Source organism: Micropterus salmoides, unplaced genomic scaffold, assembly GCF_014851395.1.
Source record: "Micropterus salmoides isolate LMB-PRFRI ecotype aquatic unplaced genomic scaffold, ASM1485139v1 Ms_hic_scaffold_3837, whole genome shotgun sequence".
Classification (NCBI taxonomy): Eukaryota; Metazoa; Chordata; class Actinopteri; order Centrarchiformes; family Centrarchidae; genus Micropterus; species Micropterus salmoides.
The window spans coordinates 1-27,345 of NW_024043192.1; the positions used below are offsets into that span (position 1 = coordinate 1).

The window sequence follows — 27,345 nt, forward strand, 5'->3', positions numbered from 1 at the left end:
CATTTCCTTTAATTACATTAGCAAAAATGTGGCAGATGCTGAAAGCTTTCGATAATACAGAGATGAAACTTGCTATACAGCCACAATTACCTTGTCAGCTTATTAAACAGACAATACAATGTGTTGGAATAGTCTATACAATGCATATTCTTATATAATTTCCCTGCATGTGATCATTAATATTGTCTTGTCTTACGCGCAGGAGAAATTAAAGGCCCCAAAGCGCTACATCTGCAAATTTATTTCTTGGGACAGAACAAATATCATCTTACATATTACTATTTGAATGCAATTGAGTAGGCAAAATATTAATTATGTCAAAACATAAATACACAAATGAGAGCTGGGGGAAGTTTGAGAATTTAGAACCTTTTGATTCTTTATGAAACAGAACTGCTTGTACTAGTAGGAGTTTTTGTTCTTTCCGTGCACACAAGCATGTGACAGTGTTCAGACGAATAGATGAAAGGTGTGTGTGGCCCTCCACAGAAAAGTTTTGTTTTCTTTGAAGTCAGAGGAAAAGAAACTGCACTCACATTAGAATTCTGCCCCATGTGTGTCTGGGTTTTGTTTGTTCATCTGCACACCTTGAATTGAAATGGCTGCATAGGTTTGTTTTGGTTAAATGCCATCAGTCATTAAGTGTTGTATTACTATACTGAGTTTAGATTTGTGAAAATCCACTATGCTTTGAACGACAACCAATAGAATGAAAAATTAAGAGTTATTGTAATATAATTATGCTGAAAAGTAAAATTTCCTTTTGCTTTGCATTTGCATCTGAAAACCCTCTCTAAATGTTATGTTATTGCACATACTGCTAACATTATGTAGAGATTATATTAGTGTTGTGTCAGGGCTAATGCCTACTTTATTGCCAAGCCTTCCTGAATTACACCATACAGTGACTCATACGAGCAGCTGTGCCAAGATGCCTAAAAATAATTATATACAGATCACAGCTTTGTAGCTTGCTAATTGATGTGTTTTGAATGGTTGTAAATGTACAATATAAAGAGTGAAGTCTGTCTTGTTATGGGAATTCTTGAGACATTTTGGAGATTGTTTCTTAAAAGGGGCTCTATGGAGTTTTCTTGTAAACAAAGTTTCTTTTTACATCCATACATACTTCCATACTTTGTGCATCCTTGAGGTCTGCACACTCAGGTCCACTCAGGTCAAACCTGAATGCATGGCTTTCACACTTATAAATAGAAAACATTTTCTTAAAAATAGGACTGTGTGTCATGTCACCCATGTTTGCTTATGCAAGTGCATACGCATCCTTGTGCATGAGAACAAACAAAATGGAGACCCTGTCATAAAAACATTGCTCCTCAGAGTACATTTTAACTTGCTTTGTGTCATCACATCCATCTCACGTGTAGGAGATAGGATGCATGTCTTGCTAGGTCCAAAGTCAGACGCAGCCAGCCCTTCATTTTCTCCCTGGAGACATAAGAACCAAATTAATTTTGCAGAACTCGTTTTGAGCTACTTTGGAAGAGTTATGAGCAGCATAATTTCCTATTGCAGAGAAAATACAGTATGTCTGATAGAGTTCACTGTAATGTGGACAACAGAAATTGCAATTTACATTCATTAATAAACATGCCCTGAACACTGACAATATAAATGTAGCCATTCTGACATGGACGTGTTGAATACCAATCATTTTCACTTGTAAATAATTTTAACGTTTTCAATTAATTTCTTGTGCATTTATGTTGACATGGATGGCAGAAGCCCAAAAGGTGAGAATAAAAACCAGTGCTATAACTGAGATGCCAAATCCTGTCCTCTGACCATCTGGTAAAATGGATGAAAATATTGTTTCCATAAGTAGCTACCATATGGTTACATCCCCACACTTTCCTGTACTCTCACACTCCCATAACGCTCTCAGCCTCTATTTCTCTTTCTCTTCCTAATTTTCTCATCCTTTTTAGCTACAGATTAGACACAGCACTCAAAATGTGTCTATCTGGCCATTTATATAGAAAGATAGGGGAACTCTTATCATCCAGTTGATGTTCCATTTGCTTAATCATGTGGACTGTAATGAAGCTGCCATATTTAGATGAGCTGCTTAGGGATGTGATAGAGGCAAGAGACATTTCTTCACAGAAGTCAGTCTTGCATAACCACAGTCACTTCTGCTTAAGATTGTAGAAGTAGTCAGGAGGCCACGTAAGTAATTTTAGATGCATTATCTAATAAAGTTTAATTCACATCTGACTTTTTACAGCTGCATAATGTCAAATGTACAATTCAGTACATTTCTGTAAAACAGTAATGTGCTTTAAGAGCACAGCAATCACTGCAGGGGAGAGAGAGAGAGAGAGAGAGAGAGATATCTAATAGTTGTGGTGGTGGCTCTTGGCTCGTACAGATATAGATTAAAACTAAACGTAGCACGTTCAGAATTGATCCAGAGAATAGGCAGTCAAGTCTTGGGAGCAGGTTTGAGGTTCCTGCATTACATTGTATACACAAAGACAGATTAAATCTATGCTGGTAATTTGCTAATTAGTGTTTTTATAAATGAACAAATTGATGGAACACAAGTAGAATGAAAGTGGAATCAATAGAGACCCACACAACTTAAAAAAACTTTCAAGAAGTTGTTTCTTGACTTTATAAGGGATTTTTTTTTGTGATATGACCATAAGTGGGAATACTGGTTTGTCCAAAGGTTAGTAGAGCAGGGGTTTATGTGTACACTAAAGTGGTACACACCGACAAATTTGCACCTGCAGACAGAAGACGTAGCTAAGATACAGAAGCTGGGTTGTGCTGTTCTGTGTGACCGTGTGAAAGATGTGACATTATTGCTTTTCTGGAAAAGTTGACGCACATTGACACTGGTGAATAGGACGGAGGTTTGTCATGAGTGATGATGCCTTTTAATATGCTGCCAGTGTGTGGGATGACATATTTAACAATTAGACTGTACACAAATGATTGGGGACCAATGCGCCATGTGTGTTAAACATATACAGAGGATCACACTAAGCCCTGACAATCATGTCTGTCATTTTTTTCACAAAATCAATCACAATCAACTAGCAAATAGAACAAATATGTCAGTTTTGAGTAACATAGATCTAATTAACAGTAATAGCTCTGGGGAAGGGCTTTGTTATTAAAAAGTGAAACATGCGTTTTAGCCTGTCTCCCCACCCCCCAATGATTTTGATACAGTCCCTAATGGCTCATCCAGAGTTTGGTTCTTTAACGGATGTTGCCCATGAAGGCTGTTAAGGGTGTAATTTTAACTTGGATGCTTAATTACCTCATATCTTTACTTCTTTAATGTCACATATAGGAAATGAAATGACAAACAAAGTATGTGACATCATCGGGACACTGCAGCTCATTGTTCTGTGTCATTTCAGGTGTTCCAGCTGTTTTTGTGGCAGTGTGGGCGATTGTCAGGGCGACAGTAGCAGATGCAAGGTGAGAGAGCGCAAAACACACTGTGTCTAAATGCAGGTCTACTTTTATACCAATTTGTTTTAAAAGGTCATCAAGTCTAAAGGATAAACTTGAATATAAACATGAAAAGATGCTTAATCATTGTGACAATTAATTATAAATAATTAGTAAATATTATAAGATATTAAAATTTGTGAATAAATGCTTCTTAGAGGCCTTTTTTATTTATAAGTTGTCATGTCAGGCACACTTCATGGCCAAAAGTATCTAAAAAAGTATGTGGACACCGAACATTACACCCAAATGGGATTCAACTTCTCATTTCAAAACCAGGGACATTAATCTGCTGTTATTACAGCCTCCACTCTTCTGGGAAGGCTTCCCAGATGATTTTGGAACCTAGCTGCAGGGAACTTTCTCCCATTCTCATAGTGAGCTGCAATATAGCCTGACTTGCAGTCTGCTTTCTTAAAGTTGTTGGATGGGGTTGAGGTCAGTGTTCTCTGCAGGCCAGTCACGTTCGTGCAGACCAATCTTAGAAAAACATTTCTGTTTGGACCTCGCTTTGTGCACGGTGGTAATGTCGCTAAAACAAGGAAAGTACGTGCCGCAAACTGTTACCACATGCTATTGTCTAAAATATTTTATGCTGTATGCTGCTCCTTTAAATGGAACTGAGGGGCCTTGATAAAACCATGAAAAACAGCCCTAGACCAAATGTATGCATGTATACATATTTTGGCCATTAATTGTATTTCAGAAATACAAAAGCTACATTAAATGTGTAGGTCCAGGATCTGTAAAGGACACCAGCAAACTGTTAGTTTAATTTGTACCATTATAAAGATCCACCTCCATTATCCATTTGCAGGAAGATCATCAGAGGTTTTCACCGCTGAAAAATTGACATGTTGAAATAAGACCTCCCTCTGCCTCTCAGTTGCAGCTCATAACATTTGCTATTTGGTTCACTGTTAATACAGTGCAGAGCTAAAAAGAAAGCAGAGCTAAAAGGACTTTGCCTTTTGGAGTAGCTGAACATACTAAATTGAAGGAAGAAACGAGAGGTCATTTCCCCCCCTTGTATTCAGGCTGCCACACCAAACTTTAATACATAAAGTTAGCACACTTCTGGTGATGTGTTACACTAGACCAAAGGTTCCCATTGAGCATATACTACAAATTACACTGACTATGTATGTTAAAATTATTGTCTCACAACAAAAGGATTGTGGGCTGGAACCCACTGTTCTAAATTGCCTATTGGAGTGCCTTTTTGTGCGGTGACCCTGTGACCGGTCCTGGGTGTTTCCTGTCAATGGGCAGAAAATAGCATTTCCGCAAGTCCTGGAGATTAATTCAGTTAATTTATATTCTGTTCAGACTGTTGACAGACCCTGGGTGAGAGGAAGTGGTGACATAATTTTCTATTATTATCTACATTTTGCAAGTAGTAGTTATATTTTAAATAGTGCAGCCTCTGTCAACCATGTCACAAAAAATGAAGGGTTAGTCTTAGTCTTAGTCTTTTTGTTTTGTCACTGCCTTCGTCTACTGTAAATCTCAACTTATTCTTTTTAAGCCGTCCTCTGTGCCCATCAGTTGCAACCCCTGTGTTAACATTTTTTAGGCCACATTATTTTGTGCTCAGGACCATGTCATCGTGTCTGCAGCTTTGTTTGTGTGCAAACAAGCCACCACAGGGCTTAGGGGAATTATGGTGTTTGCTTTGTAAACTGTGGCGAGAGCCATGCATAAGAGAAAATGGCAAACTCTGTAGCACACTTACTAACCCCCACCCCCTCTGTTCTCTTGCGTTACGCCTCTCCGCCCCCCCCAAAAAATAAAAAAATCTTCAGACTGACGCCACCAAATGCGCAAGACAACCGATATGTTTGCTACCGGGGCTGCAGTAGCTTCAACATCAGCTGTAGTACCTGACGTAGAGCAGACACAAGGAGTGAAGGAGATCTGTAGCCAATGCCAGGCAGAGGAGGAGGCGTGTGTTAGCGAGTAACAAAGTGACAGGGCTGAGTGAGAAATTGAGCAGGAGGAGAGAAGCCGTAAGCATTTCTTAAAAATGTTCTGAAAAATATCTTGCACCAAGAAATGTTAATTAACAAATAAAAATGCTATGAAAAAGGTTTATTTGCACAGTAAGCCTATAGTGCAATGTAAATATAGAAGAAAACTGTCGTCCAAAAAAGTAACTTAAGCTAAAAACAATAATAAGCTACTGATTACTGCATTATTTTCTATTATATTTTTATATTCTGAATTGTCACTTGCCACCTGAAAGTGTTTAATGCTCAAAATCTTCTAGGGGTGTGAGGGGTGTCCGACCAATTTTGGCCAAAAATGCCAGGGCCAAGTTTTTGTCCCAGTCCAGCCCTGAGCAGACCATAACTACCTTTTGTAAGTCATGAGACACATTAAACATGTAGTTAACGTTGTGAAATTGTCGCAGTTTGGTTAGGTTTAAGCAACAAAACTACTTGTTTAGGTTTAGAAAAACATTGGGTTTTTGGTTAAAATAAGTACATTACGTCAGTCAGGTGACGTACAGCATATCACTCGACTTAACATGTGACATAACTCACGTTAATCATGTGATGGAATACATGTAACTTATGTGATGGAAGTCAGTAACGCTATTTAACTTAAAAATCTAAATAACTCACCATTTGCTTGGTTTTACATGGGACTTGAAGGCCATTCTCTGGTGTGACAGTCCTGGGTTTGGTTGATCCGTCCATTCACCTCATCCACCTTCTTACACTCGTTTGTGATTCATAGATTAGAATTTGTGCACCTGCAATAAAGAATTTGAGAAGGTGTAACTGTTGTGTTACACCTTCTACAAGTTTGCAAATCCTAAAGATTTGCAAACTTGTAGAAGGCGTATTTTTCTCTGTAACTACAAATTAACTGATACACATGTGTGATTTTCTATAACTACAAATTCCAATGTCAAAGGTGCTCAATTGATACCTTCATAAAGTTGATAAAGCTTCACTCTCCCATTTCTGGATTAATTCCAACTCACCTCAAAATTTAGAAAATACTATAGCATCCATGAAGGTTTGGGAAATCTATGTGGGTAATTTTACTGTGACTCTCATGCCATTTCCCACATTACATTGTGTGATGTGTTTTTGAAGACCATGCATGCACACTATGCATAGTACACAGTCAAGCAACATTTGTGATAGAACTGCGTAATCATGTTTGCATAATCCCCTGGAGCATTTGCATTTTGGAAAGCTATGTTTGTATAATGATGCAAGGGTTTCTTTGAAGTTTACAAAACAAAATGGGTCACATGCAGAGAAAATACGAGGGACCAACTGCTTCTTTCAGTGTGACATTTTTAGCTAGAGAAAAGTAAAAGAGAAAATTAAAAATAAAAAGGGTAGACAATTTGACTCTACTTCAAGGTAAAACAGGCCATTAAAAAGACAAGAAATGTCATGAAATGGCAGTTTGAAAAGTGAAATGAAAACCTAAAATACAAAATGTTCTATACAGTATGACAATGGTTACATTTAAAATGGAAATTGAAAATGAAAGAAGATGGAACATCTATAATGAAAAAAGTGGGAATGATCAAAATACAATAATAAATAAAAAAAGGTCACTTGGATTGGTAATGTAGTAAAACTACAATTTCCAAATACCAGAGGAAAAGGATAAAGGATCTTTAGGAAACTGCGTTTTCTGTCTCTGTTTGACTGTGTTTTCCATTTCACCCTTTTTGCTATTCTTAGTGTCTTCTCCGAGATCAATTCGCTGATTTGTTTGACAAAAGAGTTTAAAAATTTGAATTGTTTCTAACCAAAATGTAACTCTAACCTCACGTTTTCTTTTTCAAATTGAACTTATTATTCTGTCTGTCTTTCAATGTGCCTCCACTATTTGAATAACACCAGCAACCTCCTTCTTTGCTCTACTCCTTATTTTCCCTGCTTCTCTAACTTCATGTTCTCGGATCCTCTGTATTTGTGTCTACTGCAGGTGTTGGGAGTTAAGTGCTGGCAATATTAAGTGGATCTACCAGGTTCCCATTCTGACAGCTATTGGGGTAAGAGTGTGAGTTTGCTATTGTGTGAAATTTGAATGTACAGTACTGTGCAAAAGTTTTAGACAGGTATAGAAAAAATGCTGTAAAGTACGAATTATTTCAAAAAAGACATGTTAATAGCACAAAGAAACAGGCTACGCTTTCAGAAAAAGTGACAAAACGTAGTTATTTGACGCCAAAGGTACCCTTCAGCGTCTCTGTGAGACACACGGGGTGCCTCACGGCCGATGTGCTAACAGGTAGGGTTAGCCTCCTTTGTGTTGCTGGGACGTAGCAAACGGTGGCGTTTCATACGGACGCTGAAGGGTACCTTTAGCGTAAAATACATATGCTTTGTCTGAAAGCGTCAGTTATGACGCATTGAGATGAACAAGGTGATGCAGCAGATGAAAGACACATTATGATTGTTTCACTTCACAATCTGAAGATGTCCAGCAGTGTCATCAGCTCAGAACTGCAGAAAACAGTGAGACTCTGGTGCACCCATCTACTGTCAGAGAAGTCTGGTCAGTCGTGGCTGTCATGGAGGACTAATGGCCTCCGACATGGAAACAAAGCAAACTCAACTACGCAGGGAAACACAGGAACTGGGGTGCAGAAAAATGTCAGCAGGTGCTCTGGACTGATATTTGCTATAGCAGAAGGTAGTTTGTTCACTGAAGGTCTGGAGAGCGGTACAAGAATGAGGGTCTGAGGCAACAGTGAAGCATGGTGGAGGTTCCTTGCAAGTTTAGGGCTGCATTTCTGCAAACGGTGTTGGGCATGTGGTCAGAATTAATTTTCTCCTCAGTGCTAAGAAGTACAGGCAGATACTTCTTCATCATGCAGTACCATTAGGGAGGCATCTGATAGGCCCCAAATGTATTCTGCAGCATGACAATAACCCCAAACAAACAGTGAAAATTATTAGAACAAGGAGCCCTGGAAATGAAGGAATGGCTCCCACAGAGTCCTGACGCAAGAAGCTGAGTCATTCTGTTCTCCTTCCTATTACTGTGCAGTCAGCTTTCATGATTTGTTCTTGTATTGTTGTATGATTACAAACTGCTTCCTTTCTGGTACTGTGAGACTAAGACAGAACAGATCTGTTGGACTTTTTTTAGTCATTTTTGATCATATACTTCCTGAATTAAACCAGGGAACTCTTTTACCTTCAGATCAGATTGTATTTTCGCATGTCTGCATGCACCTGTCCATTTGACATTGGGTAATATCTTTGCCTCCGATCTCTCTGAAGAGGTTTAAATGGAAGAATATCTGTTCTGTCTGACAGAGGAATTAAAAACCAGACTGATGCAGAAGGGGTGTGAGAGGTTCTCTTTTTAAAATGACATCCGAGAGAGAATTTTCTTCTATTTCATTTCATTTTTATGAAGAAGCTATCTGTATGTGTTTTTCTCTTGGTACCACACTTTTAGGCTTAGACACACCATCAGCGAACCACCTGATAATTCACCACAATTCAGCAAAACCTGGGATTACATTCATTAGCAGAATGTAAACATTAACGATGACGTTTCTCATATCTGCAGTTGCCATAGATAACTCTTTTCTGGTGGATACAATGGGCATAATAGCCAATTAACCAAACCCACAGATTTTTATCTGAAAACCGCCGCACAGACGGCTCTGTGGATGCACCAGTAGTACTAGCTGCAATTAAGAATGGCACCCAACAAAGGTCTCCCAGTAGTGCTAAACTAAAAAAAGATGGTGTATGTGGATGTGTTGTGTGTGTTTTTAAGAAGAAGTAACTGAATAATCAACGCCTGCACCGGAGCAGGGCCAAAAACCATCTGAGCACAATTAACTCAGAAGACAGAAAATGACCTCAGAGATGAACATGAACATTTTAATGATCTCTGGTTATTCTAAAAGGGAAGGAGCACACATAAGAAGTGCTGTGATACATTAGCAAAAAGAAAGGAGGAACATATCATTAAAGACTCTGGCTTTCCTTGTCTGTTGGGATAAACTATGCAGACATGGTACATGCAGACAAGATTTCTTTCTACTAAACAACCATAGATTAGAGATTTAGCCATGTCACCACAGTGTGTAAATCAAAGTGCCCTGAATATGAGCAAATAAACTAAATTAAAATATTGATTGTAGTATCTGTATACTATAAGTTTACTTTCATGTGCAAGTGTGCAGTGATGTCTAGAAAATGCTTTTTCTCTCAGATCTCTTATCTTCCTCTTTATTCAAATAAGCTTCATGGCATAAAAGAACTGTGTTTGTTGCCAATTTAAATCATGAAAAGCAATCAACAACAGTCTCTCTTTCTGTCTTTTACTTTCTATACTGTGCACAGCTCCTCTTCGGGGCTGAGGATTATTTTAGCATTGGAGCTTGCCATAAAAAGCACACACTAAGTAAGGGGATGATAGAGAGAGTTCTTGCTTGTGCAGAGACTTGCTGTGAGCATCACTTTTGCAAAGGCTCTGAATTAATGACCAAAGTATTGAAAGTGACACGTTTGAAGACATGTTGTGACTTGAGTCATCTGCTTCTATCTCTTCATGAGTTAAACTGCTAACAAGCTGTGATTAGAAAAATCTCCTGCAGATTCTAATCAGCGGCAGCATTGCCTTATCAGGACTAATGCGCTGCTGGCTCTAACATATCATCTCCTGAAGATACAGAGAATGTCGACCCACAGAAATAAGACCCATGCCTTCTTGTAGATTCAATTAGACAATCCACATGCATTAATGCTGTGAATTAATTATAATTACTAACTGACTGACTAACTGATCATTTAACAATAACAATTAAGTGGACCTAACAGAACAATGACAGATTGGTTTTTAACACTAGCATCTCTTTGGGTGGCAACAGCAGTTGGTCGCTCAGTTGGTCCACAACTTTGGTCCAGACTGAATGTGATATTTTTTGGTCCAGACTGAATGTGATATTTTTATCAAGTCTACAATTTTTGGATAAAATATTATATGGCCGACGTGCTAGCAGATACGGTCGACATGCAAACAATCAATAACTTTAGGCACACACCCCTGTATAGGGTAAGAGTGATATGCTTCGGGGGGCTGTCAGGAATAGTTGGCTAGCTAGCTTTGCCGGTAGACGGTTAGCTCCCCCAGGACCAGTCACACAGACCACTCCAGCCAACGCAGCAAACATGTCCAGCAACAGCTGTACGATAGTGTTAATGTTTGTACCGCTGTTATTCTATCATTAAATTCTCTGTATTGTTGTAAAGTTTTAACCTGAGTCAAGACACATCTGGCTCACGATGTACAGAATATTCTTGGTTTGTGAAACTTAAAATCACTTTGTAACAAATAAAATATACAACAACAACAATGGTATGAATTGAAACATTGCTTTATTATTATCATTAGGCTATTATAAATAAATATTGCAGGAATTATAGTATTAATATACTATAATAATATATAATTATAGGATAGTAAATATTAATGCATAATGTACACTGATTGCTACATTGACATTTTTCTAATTTAACGTCTCATTTAAAAAAAATTGCGTGGGCCGAGCGGCCGAGATAAACATCATCACGTTTTGTGCACGGTGGCTTCTGGGACAAGCCAGGCTGCAGCTGGACCCTTCTCGAGAGGAGAGGAGAATCCCAAAGTAAAACAGGAAACAGAACACAGACGAGACAACACGGAGACAGGAAGTGACATATAAAAGACACTAGAGTGAGGACTTACCAAAATAACCACAAAAGATCAGACTCCAGAAAAACTAACTGTGACAATTATAAACATTAGAACTTACAAAACATCAACTGAGTCCAGCTTCAACAGACAGCGACGTCCTTTCTGCTGACTTTTTGCTCACTTTTAAAGGAATGACATAGGATGGTTGGTTACACCGGGCCCGTGGTAACCCGCCTCTCATAATATCTCTTGCTTCCTGGTAAAAATCTGAGTCTGATGATTCAGATCATAAGCCAGTAACTAATCCCTGCTGTGTTTAATTAGCTACTCAACACAGCACTTTCACATTCACACTGTGGAGATTGGACAGATTAATGTTATTTTTTCTCAAAGCCTGTGTCAAAAACAATTTCACACTAGTTCACACTTTGTCTGTAGTGCCACTGGCCAGTCATTTGAATTTAAATGACCACATAAACTAATCTCTAGGGTCCCCTGATTGAACTTAAGTCATTGTCAGATGATAGCAGATGGATTCCCAGAATGCATTTCAACCAGTGTGTTCTGCCTCATCTGCGCTCCACACGGATTGTTTGCCTGCATGCAACCACCTGCTGCTCAAATGCGATTGGTCAATACTACTTGGACTACAAACCTACTACAAATGGAAACCAGTTTCCAATGCAAAAAATCTTCCTACAGATTTAGCATTAATATTTACACATTTGTTTATAGAGATTAAACATTACCTCTCAAACATTGGACAATAGCATTCAGCTTAAAGCACCGCTGTGCCTAAGTAGCCTACTGCCTCACAGAGCCGCTTGCATAGCTGTAGACTCTTGTTTTTATTTAACTAAAGGATGGTGTCGGAACTACAGCATGATATCGTGATGGCAGTAGCAAATTTTTTTAGGGTTTCTCTGCTGTACATGCACATGAAACTGTGCAATACAGCAGTATACTATTGATATTCCAACATGAATCTAGAAATAACGGACAATTACCGTGTGGTGATATAGCTTTATAGTCTTTGTAAACAGAGAGATACAATGTTGATATTTCGCTGTGTAGTTTGTGATGATGTTGATTTGTGATGATTTAAGGAAAAAACATATTAAAACGTATTATTCATTGCAATTGTATATGCATTGCATCTTTTGAAATAATTTTTGTCTGCATATGTATGTATGATAGTAATATAAGATGAGGAGAGAATAAAGAATGAACAGAAATTAATGTCCCTCATGTCAAAGGTGTGCAACTGAAAAGGAGCCCTGGATTTCTGTAAAATGTTTAAAATCCCAGCTCTTTCTGGCTTTTATTTTATCTATGTACTGATAGACTTGGCATGTTGTATTTGTACTCTGAGCTGTATTTGTTATTCTCATTCAAGCTCATTTGAGTGGTACTTAGGATTGAAAGGATGATGTAGAGAAAGTATCTGGCTGTGGAATACATAAGCCTCAATTTGCTTCTTTCATATTACTTTGCCTCAGCCTCATTAAAGTCTCTGAGAAGAAATCCCAGAACTTGGGAACTTTTCTTGCTGTTATTTAAAAATGAATTGACTCCACACTCCAACAGTTCAGTTATTTTATGGTAAAAACAATATTTCCATTAATATGTATTTCTGGACTACAGTCTGAATGATGGAGAATAGTAAAACACTAAAATTGTCCTCTGATTGGAAGTCCATATTTTGGGGGGGGGCGTAATGGTTGCTGTTACTGTGTTACCAGATTAATGGCATTTCACTGTCCTAAATATTGTAGCTTGATACTGATGACAATGAGGTGATGATTGGAAAAGCTCCAAACTAGGTGAAACTCTTTTTTTTTTATTCACAAGTCAGCAACGTGGAGAAATTTAAAGATGTTCAGCTTTAATAATAATTCATTTGATAGAATTGCACTAAGAATGTCTTTTGTAAATACTGATGAATGACTCTCGAAATCATTTTAATTCATATATGGTATAAAAGCCAGTTGTTAACAATTTAAAATGACTTATGACTTATTTTCCATTTATGTCAATTCTAGTATCAGGAGCTAAAAGCATGTACATTTACTGCATAAATCAAAGAGCTTTTCATCTGTGTTCTTCCGTTTCAGCTCAACTTCATCTTGTTTGTGAACATCGTTCGAGTGTTGGCCACTAAAATTCGAGAGACAAATGCAGGGAGATACGACACGAGGAAACAGTACAGGTTTGCACTTAACTGACTGTATCTATAAATCCAACCAAACCAATTTGGTTCACTTGCTGTCCAGGTTTGGGAGTTTCACGTAAAGTGTGCGATGCAGAATTGCAACAGTATGGCTTGTCAGTCTGTTTTTCCACATGATATGAAGCCTTCTAACCTCATATCATGTCATATCTGCTGATTCCCTGATTTCTTTCTCTAGGACCACCAAATTTCATCCATGTACCCCTGAACTTCAATAATGTAAACCGGCCATTAGGTTTCTTTTTTTCTTTTTTTTTTTTTATACTTTTACAATATGTAAGTTTTATGACCAAATACTTGTAGCAAAACTATCTACATCTAACTAACTACAGCTGTAGTTTGTGTTTATGGGTAATTAGCCGATGTTAACATGCTAACACACTAAACTAAGATGAATTAGCATTTAGCTTTTAATACAGCCTTACATAGCTTAATGCCATGCCTAGCTCTTATACTTCCCTTAAAACCAAAATTAAACCCTAAAAATGAAATGATTTATGTTGAGAGAACTAAACAAATGTATGTCCCCATAGCATCAGCAATACACGTTCACAAACAGACACACAGATATAATATGTCCTAGCATTTTAAAATATGCAATTATCACTATTATCCCCCCATGTTGGTGCTGGGATGAACAGTTAAAACCTTCTAATTGCAGTGTATTTTCCAAAAAGAGTGCCGGATTAAATGCTGCATGAGAGGTTGCTTTGTATAAATGTCAGAACAGATGACAGTGATCAGGTGCAGTAAACTGGAAACCATGCTGAAAGATAAATGTCAGTCAAATACAGAACACTGCATTTCATATAGATAGAAAAATCTAAGTGAAGTCAGGGTACTCAAAAATAGAAATGGAAAGTACAGAGAAAAGAAGTTTATTTTGTTGTTGAAAAAATGCAGGTGAATAGAAATTGCAAAGTCGATTGTTTATGTTAATTTAACCTAGCCACTAACAATATATATGATAGCTCCATATCTTTAGCTGGACCTAAAGCAAAAACTTGTTTTATTTTATAGCTCGGGCCACTCCCATGCCGGGAGGTCGCCGGTTCAATCCCCGGGCCGGCAGGATAAATCGTGGCGTGGAAAGTAAAACTAGCAGTGCTTACCCTGCCTCATTTACCAGGTGCCCTTGAGCAAGGCCCATAACCCCAACCGCTCCAGTGGAGCTGCTCAGTGGCCAGCAGACCAGGCTGTGGATGTGCTGGGCAGCTTCCAGGTGTGAATGTGAGCAGGGCCCTGCAAATGATAACTCTATGACCACAGTTAAAGACATTTGTTTTGCACTTATATGTAATAATTCATATCATGGTTTACAGTATTGTAAAGGTATTGTGAAAATTACATATTCATACCACTTAATAGGGTGATTATAAAAAGCCAAAACAAATAAGTTCTGATACATTTTAATCACACACCTTCAAGCTGTTTACCTGTGGAAGCAAAAGGGAGGAGGATAAAGAACATCAGCTAAAACAAGCTTGGAGTCATGCAGTTATGTTGCATATTTTAAGTAGAAAAAATGTAATTGCTAAAAAAATATTGAAACTGAGTTGAAACTACAAATTTTGTCTTTGATTACCTTACATTACCCCTGTTTACCTAGGCTGTACCTTAACCCCTTAACGCAAATTCGCATCACACCTCTTCCTTTCAGACTGCAGCAGAGATGTATTCCCCCAATGCCTGTTTGTGCATATTCAATACATACCTAGGAACCTTTTGCAAGCACTGGTTTATCGTTTTGCCCGTTAATTTGCATCATACGTACATTATACTTGAATTTATATCTTTTCTGTGTTCTATAGACATATTAACAATGTCCACTTAATTTAGCATCAGCTTGAAGGCAAATGAAAACAAAAATAATACATTTCACATATAATTGTAAATTCTAAAGAGGAGGAGACAGAGAACGAGATTACTGTTTGATGTCATGTTTTTTGGGACCGAATTTCCTTTTTCAGCGCTTCAAATTGACCATGAAAATGTATCCTATAGAGATTTAGGATTTTTGTTTTGCAGTCACTGCATACATTTATGTTAAAATGTATGAAGGCATTTAGAATTGTGGCCTGGTTGAAATTTAGTTTTCATTAGAATTAACTGACAACGTTTATTATGCTAATAGGAAATTGAAGTTCTCATACACATGTCAATTTAGCGCTGCCACAGAGAATTATTGTCATAGTTGAAGGAATGCAAACGGGAGACGTTTTGCCATTAGAGCTTTCTTGCAGAAAGCCCTGAGGGCAAACTTCATCTACGTGCTGAAGGAACAGAAGACAGATCAGTTCCATCTCCCAGTTGGAGGATTTCTCCAAAGGTAACAGCCTGTGCAGAATCGCTGCAATTCTGTTCAGTGACGGGAAGCACATATGTTGATTAAATGCGTATATTCTCCTTTCAAGTAGTTTAAAGTTCATAATACAGATCTGGGTTGGCTGTCATGCAGCAGGCTGCAAAGCACTTCCTCTCCTTCCAGGATTGATCATTATATGAAGACACAGAACTGATCTTCATCTGTCCTCGTTTGAACTTTAAAGGAGTGTAAATATATAAGTTTCTGCGGACTAACTGCAGAAACATACCAACGGCTTTTCCGATCAGGAATCTTCTTCTCTGTCAGGTTTATTGTGAGCTGCTGCTGGATACTACAGTAGCCCTGAGAGCTCAACAAACTGCAGCTTAACAAAACACATGCACATCAATTTAACAACACGTGTGCAGTATTTTGACGAAATGTTGCAAAGTGAGAAAACACAAACAAAAACAGAAAAAGCAGAGGAAACAGATAAAAACACACTTGTTCAAATGGCCATGGTTTGTGACTCACGAAAATTTACGTCCCTGTAAACTGCCTTGAATCCCACTAATCCTCTGCCGTTAATAGCGCTGCACGTTCGTGTTCGTTTGTGCCAAAAATCGACGGAAACGTACCTACACAAGCAGCAGGGGGAGGGGGCGGAGGCGTTAACAACTCTACTTACCATATAACTAGCAGCAGCCGGACCTGGCTTCTCAGTCATTGGATGAAACCAATGACATCATCAAATCATCAATCACAAGTGATTGTTTGGTAGATCTGTCGCTATTGGTCACCCTGGGCCTTTATAAATACAGGCTTGGGTAAACCCCCTTCTAATAATATTAAAGATAATAATAAAAATAATTAATAACCCTGCATTAAATAAATACTGCACTTACTGAAGACTATATTCAGGTGATATATTACTTGTATTCATGCAATTAGCCTACACTAATCAAAGACATGACTTTATGAGGAAAATGAGGAATTCATTAATGAGGCACATGTTGATGCTAATGCAAAAAAACTATTTACAAACCACTTACAAAACATATCAAATGCTGGGCTGCGGGACAAAGTGTCTGTCCACCTCTGAGTCATTTGGTGGTGGCTGTCAGAATATTCTACAGACGCCTGTGATGCAGTGCTTTGTACTTTGGATTAGCCTCCAGCCTTGTCTGCAGCGTGCGAAAAGTTGTTAGTTGCATAATCCACCTCGACACCCCCTCAAAGCTGCAATCTTCCTCATCAGATATCAGATCAATAGTGATGGCTTTCCAGAACGCCACGTCATCTGCTGCCAGTACACTCTGTCTCGCTTCCAACAGCTGTTAACACAAACAGAACAGAAGCAGTACTGCATGGTCACAAGGTAGGTTTTCATTTCATTTTACAGCGTGTTAAAATGAAATGAAGTTTACTATTACAATGCATTCCTATTCTGTAAATCTTACCCCTGCTCAGCATCATGGCGCTTGCAGTTTCTCTCAGAGTTGTGCAGGAGAAGGGCCACTTCCTATGAAATAAGGAAAGACAAAAAGTCACTTTTATGAACTAACTTACACTGATTTTGGCTGGTTTTAGCTTATTACTGACCAAGTCTTCAAACATCTTTTCTTCTTGTTCTTCCTCACTTGAGCAGTTGTTGGATTTAAGAACTGCCAGCCTCTCATCTGTGGTCACATTCAGGCATTCAGTGCAGAGAACTGTTGACTCACATTGGCTTCTGCAAACAATTTTACAGGAGCTCATACCTCTTGTATGTAAAACAAGAGTCGTCAACTCACTCTAATTCTAGTGCTCAGCCTGCGCCCCAACACACACACACCTGGACCTCAATACGTATATCTTCCCTCTACATTAAACCGAAAATTAGCAAAATTGTCCTTTAAACGGGTCAGTTAAAACCTTTAAAAGTCAACATGAAACATAAAAACGAAACAATCAGCAGAAATACAACTTAAACTATTAGAAACTAATAGAAAAATAAACATACTAAATTAAACATTAACTTAGTCAAGCAAATACATTAAAATTCACATACAGGGCCCCATATTTTATTACTTTGTTATACAAAAATAGAAATCAACAGTTCAGTTCTTATATTTAGATGTATACAATCATATTAGAAAGCATCTGTAATTCCATCGAGCAACCACGGCTAAATAAAGCAGCTCATCCAACAGCATACAATGAACTGACAAGATAACATTTTAACAACATTTACACACAAAGAAACACACATAGTTTTACAAGAAACACAGACAGACATGAGCCATGTGTGGGGGGTATAAATCTGCTAAGATGGCTACCTGATAAAAGAGCAGAGTAACATGCTGTTAACGATGTACGACGTCTTTTCTAACTCTGTTATCCAGCGGGCCTAGCATTGCTAGCGTTAGCAACCCCCAACTTAACTTGCCTTCAATCCCAGACATTTGTAAAAGCAAAAAGAGCATTTATACATTCAAAAGCTTGCTGAATTGAGGAAGGGTAAAATAAATCTTACTTTTTTAGTCTGGGAGTATCTTCATCTTCTTCTTCTTCTTGACCATTATCAGCGATTGGCAAACAACGCCCCAGAGCGTCTCATACAGACGCATCCAGGAGTGTCTCCCAAATAACTACGCCACACGTTTTCTGAAAGCGTCACAGGACGCCCTGAGATGAAAACGGGCTTGTTTCTTACAACATGCTCTACTTTTTCTTCTGCCCCACAGTAGTCACAACAGCCTGAGTTATGTTTGCCTATTTTGAATTATGTGCTGTTTAATCCAGTATGTCCAAAGTCTTGATATGATTGTTTGGTCTCTCCTGTTGCATCCTGCACATCTCATTTCTCCAACTATCCTCTGCACTCTGTAGAACCACCATTCTTTCCTCTCTTCCTCCAATTACATTTGCCACGTTTCCTTCATTCTGTTAAGTTACTTGATTTCTGGAGGTGTCACCTCTAACCAGTGGTGGCTTACCTGATTTGCATTTGTATAGCTCCCAGCATTATCATTTACATGTGAAAGCCTCCCCTGGTGAAGGTGTGTAATGGGGGCAACAATGACAAACAAAATCCATGTCAATTCCCGGCAGTTCCGGACAGTTTTCGGTGCTGGCCAGAAATTCGTTTGTGCAGCCATTACCCTGAAATTGCACGTCAAATTAACGTGCCATTAACAGCCAAATATCCCACTTTTAATGCAGTGTTTATTGAAGTTGGTTCAGCTAAAGCGTACAACAACAAGTATGCCCAAGCCATGTTGATTGATCCATTTTTTAGTGTCCCCTGGAAACAAATTCCGCTGTTGTCTGTGCTGCTTACAGCATTTCTGTATTTGGTTGGTTGTTTCTGTATTTTAGCCTGTCTCTGTATTTGCTTGTGTTTTCCCTCTTTGCAGTATTTTAAAAAAATGCTGTGCACGTGTTGTGAAATTGGTTAAGATGTTTTCTTAATTTGCTTGTTTTTGTTTATTTGCATGTGCTTTCTTAAGTTGCAATGCGTTGAGCTCTGAGGGCCGCCGGAAGATACACTCCAGATGGTCTCCGTAAATTAAAAGGAGGCATTATTTTCTCAGGAGGGCTGTCTGAGTTTTAACTACACTTGATGGCATTGTGGCACTGGCGTTGAGAATTTTTTAAACATGAAAGTGTGTTTGTAATGCTGATTTATTTCAGATATTGCTTGAAAGTATCACTTTGCACAATTTAACACACCTGTTACCCCCTCCAGTGTGTATATATTGTATTCTGGATATTGGATTGCAATTAACTGGTCTGCAGTGATCAGAAATGTTTTTTTTTCTTATTTGTAAAGACTGTAAGATATTTTACATCCAGGAACCACACACAACTGCAGAGTAAAGGTCACAAAGCAGCACACAATTCTTGTAGGATTATTGTATTATTACTACTGTATGCATTATAATGCTTTGTAAATTTTCCAAAATGGCAACGCATTAAAGACATCAAACTTATAAAATATCTCCAATTGGAAATAGTGTCCGGAGAACAAGTAATTTTACAGAACAGACTCAAACATCTGTCACGTCCTGGTTTAGATGTATAGAGTAGCAGACAGATTTGGAAGCTAAATATGAAAAGGCTGTTATATGCTTTGGGAAATAGAGACACAGAGTTAGTTTGCAGGATTTACAATACATCGTCCCTTTACACTAGGCCTAAACAATATGCTGAAAAACTGTGCTTCAGAATTGCAGTCTAGTAGTTATTATAGAAATAAATTCTCTTAATATTCCCTCAAAGACAAGTTTGAAATCTTTTCTTGTACTTCTATCTAAGCCAGGACACTTAACTCACTCTGTGAAAGGAATGTGACCTTAGCAACAAAAGATCATTACTGATCTCGGTTTCTAGTGTTAAAATGAACCTGGTAACCAAAGTATTTTAATGTTAATGTTGTCTCCCTAGCCTGTCATTCTCCCAGTATTCATTTTGTTGAATATGAAACTCAAACTGCTCATTCGCAAAGAAACTTTCATTCACACATACATACACATACTTAAATACCATAAAATGTCATTTCTCCAAGTGGTTGTTCTTGACGATTAAATACTATTCCTTTTCAAATTACAAATTTTCCAACCACTTATATGTCAAACCATACAGAATTGTTTTGCCAGCACACAGGTATGTTGGCGTGCATGTTGGCAGATTATGCAGACAGAGTGAAGTGCAGTACATTGCAGAGAAACATGTTTTAAATTGAATGTCAGTTATGTATATTTGACCATAGTTGTTCTTCATTTAAGCATATTTTAGTTCTATTGGTATTTTTGTTCTTACACACAAAGAAACACACATAGTTTTACAAGAAACACAGACAGACATGAGCCATGTGTGGGGGGTATAAATATGCTAAGATGGCTACCTGATAAAAGAGCAGAGTAACATGCTGTTAACGATGTACGACGTCTTTTCTAACTCTGTTATCCAGCGGGCCTAGCATTGCTAGCGTTAGCAACCCCCAACTTAACTTGCCTTCAATCCCAGACATTTGTAAAAGCAAAAAGAGCATTTATACATTCAAAAGCTTGCTGAATTGAGGAAGGGTAAAATAAATCTTACTTTTTTAGTCTGGGAGTATCTTCATCTTCTTCTTCTTCTTGACCATTATCAGCGATTGGCAAACAACGCCCCAGAGCGTCTCATACAGACGCATCCAGGAGTGTCTCCCAAATAACTACGCCACACGTTTTCTGAAAGCGTCACAGGACGCCCTGAGATGAAAACGGGCTTGTTTCTTACAACATGCTCTACTTTTTCTTCTGCCCCACAGTAGTCACAACAGCCTGAGTTATGTTTGCCTATTTTGAATTATGTGCTGTTTAATTCAGTATGTCCAAAGTCTTGATATGATTGTTTGGTCTCTCCTGTTGCATCCTGCACATCTCATTTCTCCAACTATCCTCTGCACTCTGTAGAACCACCGTTCTTTCCTCTCTTCCTCCAATTACATTTGCCACGTTTCCTTCATTCTGTTAAGTTACTTGATTTCTGGAGGTGTCACCTCTAACCAGTGGTGGCTTACCTGATTTGCATTTGTATAGCTCCCAGCATTATCATTTACATGTGAAAGCCTCCCCTGGTGAAGGTGTGTAACGGGGGCAACAATGACAAACAAAATCCATGTCAATTCCCGGCAGTTCCGGACAGTTTTCGGTGCTGGCCAGAAATTCGTTTGTGCAGCCATTACCCTGAAATTGCACGTCAAATTAACGTGCCATTAACAGCCAAATATCTTTTATATAATAATCAATTTTTAGTGAAAATAAGGTTACAATCATCAGCAGTAATAAATAATAAACCCTGCCACAGCAGTGTCACGTGTGTGTGTGTGTATGTATGTCTCCGCAGGAAACTGGCGAAGTCCACCCTTGTGTTAGTACTGGTGTTTGGCATACACTACATCATCTTTGTTGGGATGCCTCATACATTTGAGGGGCCGAGCTGGGAGGTCCGCATGTACTGTGAGCTGTTCTTCAACTCTTTTCAGGTACTTTCTGAGTTCATGTCACTGCTGTGTAACACAATGCACTTTTTACATAAATGTCTTGAAGCTTGTACATCAAGCACTCACAGAAGCATGAGCCAACTCAAGGCAGTTCAGTGAATTATTTTTTTTTTTACACCATTACCATAAACACGCCAGTGCACGCACACATACACACACACACGCATGCGCGCACGCACACACGCACGCACGCACGCACGCACAGAGAAACTTAAAACTGTTTCGTTCGTCATTTCATGGTGTGGGACTAGACAGAACTATATTCTGTAAATGACTTGAGGGGACTGTCAGTGTCACAATCAAGACTGCACTTAATAATTATTCGGGAAAGCGGCCTGATAATGAGATAGATTCTCTGTCGTAATTTGACTGCCTAGATTTAAATGAGCAATTTCAAAGTATGTGTAAGTGTGTGCATGACCTTTTCTAGATGTATTAACTAAATTACAGTCCATACCCAATGAGTGTTTTTTTTACCTCGAAATATGTTGAGTACAGAGTTAGCTATGAGCTATTATAATGAACAGATTTTCAGTGTGACCTTAAATTGTAAGGAAAAAGAATAAATCAGGAGCACTTTCACGGATAAACAAAATAGATGGAGCAAATCAAATTACACTACAGGAGCCAAAATAGTAACACATGCTCTTTAAATGGTGCTCATTTCATGTAAAATTCAATATGGAGAAAACATGTCTACCTTAAATGTCAATTTATTAATATATAATTTCTCAGTCCACAGGAAAAGTTGACTGTAAAAAGTTCACAGTTCTCTTTTGCAGTCTCCATCACATGTCAAGCATTTTGTATTTGATCCGATGTCAGCAGATTACACTCACTGGCCACTTTATTAGGTACACCTGTTCAATTGCTTGTTAGCACAAATAGCTAATTAGCCACTCACGTGTCAGTAACTTAATTAATGTAGACGTGGTCAAGACAACTTGCTGAAGTTCAAACCGAGCATCAGAATGAAAAAAGAGAAAATACCCAGTGAGTGCTAGTTGTGTGGACAAAAATGCCTGTTGATGTCAGAGGACAGAGGAAAAAGAGACTGGTTCCAGATGACAGAAAGGTAATAGTAATTCAAATAACCAATCGTTACAACCAAGGTATGCGGAATACTATCTCTAAATGCACAACACGTCGAACTTTAAAGCAGATAGGCCACAGCAGCAGAAGACCACACCGGGTGCCACTCCTGTCAGCTAAGAGCAAGAAACTGAGGCTACAATTTGCACAGACTCACCAACAGAAGATTGGAAAACGTTCCCTGATTATGAGTCTCTATTTGGCGTAAACAACATGAAAACATGGATCCATCCTGCCTTGTATCAACAGTTCAGGCTGCTGGTGGTGGTGTAATGGTGTTGGGGATTTTTTATTTGCACACTTAGTGTCCCTTAATGGAGCATCGTTTAAACGCGACAGCCTACCTGAGTATTGTTGCTGACCATGTCCATCCCTTTATGACCACCGTGTACCCATCTTCTGATGGCTACTTCCAGCAGGATAATGCACCATGTCACAAAGCTCAAATCATCTCAAACTGGCTTATTGAACATGACAGTGATTCCACAGACACCAGATCTCAATCCATTAGAGCACCTTTGGGATGTGGTGGGATGGGAGATTCGCATCATGGATGTGCAGCTGACAAATCTGCAGCAACTGGGTGATGCTATCATGTCAACATGGACCAAAGTCTCTGCGGAATGTGTCCACCACCTTGTTAAAAGTATACCACGTAGAATTCAGGCAGTTCTGAAGGCAAAAGGGGGTCCAACCCGGTACTAGCAAGATGTACCTAATATAGTGGCTAGTGAGTGTATACTGTAGTTGGCTTACACTCTTTTGTCAAAATTGTAGGCACTTATCAATTTTTTAATTCAGTCTTCACATTCTTGGCAATTTCAGATTTTCCGTTCAACCATTAGTTAAGATAATATGTACTTTACCATGGCCCCATTTCCCAGTAATGATCAGTCTTAAAAGGTTTGAACAAACACACAAAATTGCAAGTGCATTTCTCAAAGCAACCTATAATATCAAGTGTGCTGATTTTGCTGTTTAAAGCACACCTCAATGTTGGCTCTCCATGGTGGTAAAGGGGATGATTAGTTGATTTGAAAATATGTTACATTTGGGTATCTGGAATCTGTGTCAGATATAATATATACATAAAATATTGAACACATATTAAACAAATTACATAAGAGCACCTCACTTAATGATGTAAAGGTGGACTTGCTGTGACTGGTCTTAAAACCTCTCTGAATATCAGTGTGATTAGCAAAAACAACTTAGTGCCACCTGGATTACATTTTATCTGTCCTTATCAGTCCATCAGAGCAAGCAAAATGAGCAGTGGTCTGTCGCACCAAGCAGGAGCAGTGGATTACACAAAGAAAGCTTGAAATTAACCAAAAGAGCCATCATCTTCTTTGAGGAAAAGCTGAGTCACTCTTCATAATGGATCCTAAGATAGTATGGATTAATAGTATCATTCACAAAAACCTGCTGTTCACAAACAGGAGGAGTAACTCAAATTGAATTATTTCATCAAAATAAATATATAGACTAAATGAGATGACTGTAAATAAGTTTTGAAAGACTTATGGAACAGTATACCAGTTTAGCGTGTGTGAAATTTGAGTTTCCTGTCTTGTCAGATGCCTGCAGAAAGATTTATCTTATTAATTAATGATACCAAAATGTGTGACCCATGGATTATTATGTGCAGCAAATACCTTAAATTAGAGACTTCGGTTGGAGTGCATATCATTCTTACTGAAATCTGACAGCAAGAGGTATTTAATAAACCAAAAGAGAACTTCCTCAAGCAATATTATCATATCAGTTTTATTTTATCAGAGTAAAAGACACTCAATAAACACGCAGAAAAGGATTTTGGAGAGGACTGTGCGTGCTTCTTCCAGCAAAAGCCAAAAAAAATGACTGTGCTCACATTTGTGATGGTGGCCAGAGGCACAACAAAAGCACAATTTCATTGCCAAAACAAATGCCAACATTGCACTGCACCACCTGATGTGCCAAAATAATCCGTATCTGCGTCACTCCATCCACCACAGACCACATTATTACCAAACAGTTGCAATTGCAAAAACACGGGATGGGACTTGTGAAAAAGGCCTGGCACCTGTGTGAAAATAACATGGATCTTAACTGTATACAATTAGGTCTATATATTAACTCTATGTGTGTTTTTTATCTACTGTTCTTAGTATGTATTGCTATGACGTCTTATAACTTACATTTAATAAATATGAACCATACTGAACTTGTTTTGTGACACGCTCCCGAGGTTTGTAAAACAGCTCAAATTTAATCAAAAATAGTTGGAATAATTGGAAAGTTGTAGTTGTCCATAGCTTTGCGAATCCACTTTGACTTGGAACCCTAAATCAAATGGAAGAGGACCCACAACAGTGTCCAGTAAGACGATGTACTTTGGGAGGCTGGTGCTCCTGCAAACTTTGAATAGAAAAGGAAGAAGTCAAAACGGATGGAGGGCCAGAAACATGGAATCAAGGCTTTACAACACAAGTAAGACCCAGGTTATGGGAGAGATGTTAATAGAAATAAAATCTAAAGACACTGTACTGCATCACACAATTCAGACTATAGTAGGTTCAGTCAACAGGCGCAGATGAATCTGCTTAGAGATTTGAAGTACTTTGTTAACATATCTAAGCTATATGAACTGAGCATCATTCTGGCACTTCAACTGGGGAAATCTGGACTTTCCAAACACACTTTCCAGTGAGAGCTGCTGGTGGAGATTATAATCACATTGCCTTTCACTAAGCTTGAACCGCATGTCTTCCTCTGCTCCCTCCACACCAACAGAGAAAGGCTTTGAGAACAGTTTCATGTCTTTGTCACTGGCAGCGAGATCTTGAAAGCACTGGTTGAATTCTGTTATCTGTGATGTGAGCACAGTAAGATATTTACTGTGAGACTGGAGATCATTTTCTACATAGATGGGAAGTGTGCAGCATTGCTGTCACTGGTTTGTCTCCCATAAAGTCCAAGCTTCACAGCAAATGATTTTATGTGTGCATACATTTGCGACACAAGCCCACACTTATGTGTTCAGATGGACAGTGAGATCAACTAAAAAAGCAAGGCCTGTCAACCGCTCAGGATTGCTCAGTTCAACGAGACTGTGACCTTTTCCTTTCAAAAAAACTGCAAATTTCACATGCGCTTCAGAACTGTTACACGTCTAAGCCAGCAAAAGCCCGAAACTCCCGCTGATAAAGTGCTCTTTATTGGATGAGATCATGGTACTCATGCTGGGTAGCTCTGGCGAAGAGTGCTTCCTGTGATTGATGTTCACATATTGGAATAGTTCCATCTAGCATTCACAATAGGAACTGAATTTTATTCTGTATCCATGGGGTCAAAAAAAAAAAACAGGATTGCACTCCACCTTTCCGACAACTTTGTGAGGACCAAAATGCTGGGCCCCACGCGTTTAATGGGCTTTTTGAGGGTCAAGACTTGCATTTGGTTTTCAGGTAAAATCAGCCTGTGCGCAGTGATTTTTAATTTTATACTACAGTTATTTGAATCTAGGCAGGTTTTCTTAGACAGCCCTTTTTATACTAATGATTTTACTTTAATCAGTAACCTTTTTTGACAGCTTGTTTTCAATCACTACTTTAATATGAATATTTGGTTGTTTTGTACATTTAAAACTTTACTAGAACCAGTTGGGGAATTACATGAAAATTGAGTAGCGACATTCTTACTATAAGGTGAACTTTTCTGAGGACTGTTCCTCTTTCCAGACTCCACTTGTTATCTTACCATCAATCCATTACTTTCACAAAGACAGTGTTTGTTTCTCCTTTAAATTCTTATTGTAGCAGGAAAGAGGAACACAGGGTGGAACAGGTCAGAGCAGAAACACCCAGAGAGAATTCTGTCTTTTCTTTTTTCAGTACATAAGCACTGTTTGAAGCAAAGAGATAGTTGGTGACCTGGATCATCCGTATCACATTCATTTGGTAGTAGATAGCATTTGCATTGACTTGGCTCCCACTGTGATCTGAGCTCACAACTTGTCTATCTATATCTCTTCTTTTCAGGGTTTCTTTGTGTCCATTATCTATTGCTACTGCAACGGAGAGGTGAGTGGATTGTTGTATTATGCTTTTTGGCTTTTCCCTCTCCTTTATTTAGTTATACCCTTTTTTGTACATGTAATAGGTTTGCAAAGTGAAAAAGCCCAAAGTCCACCCCAAAGTTACAAAGGGACAAATCTCCCACAGAAAACACTGCTCTGAACTGCCTGAAAAACAGCTCGTTTGTAGTCCGCTTTGCCGACGTCACAGCAAAATATGCTAGTCAGGCACGGCCTCAAAAACAACAGTGGAAAAACACTCACAGTGCAAAGACGTCCACCTGCTGCCTCTCATCTCCCTTCCAAACATTAAAACTTTATGGATGAAAGATATTTTTATTACAAAGTATTAGCTCACCACTCTGAAACGCTTGCTCCAGTCCATGATGCTAAGCTGGTAAGGGGATATACAGCTGAACCAAAGCCGTGTTTACCGGCTTCTCACGACCCACCCTACT

General features: G+C 38.6%; 1 protein-coding gene across 1 annotated transcript; it reads left to right on the forward strand.

Moving 5' to 3' along the window:
- Nucleotides 1–1,732: 1,732 nt before the first annotated feature.
- Nucleotides 1,733–26,894, forward strand: LOC119884999 (parathyroid hormone 2 receptor-like; the record flags this gene model as incomplete). The annotated part of the gene is made up of 6 exons (XM_038695261.1): nucleotides 1,733–1,754; nucleotides 3,399–3,459; nucleotides 7,453–7,519; nucleotides 13,284–13,378; nucleotides 21,579–21,717; nucleotides 26,853–26,894. Coding segments are annotated over exons 1-6 (426 nt in total), but the record flags the coding sequence as incomplete, so codon positions are not given.
- Between the last annotated feature and the right edge of the window lie 451 nt (nucleotides 26,895–27,345).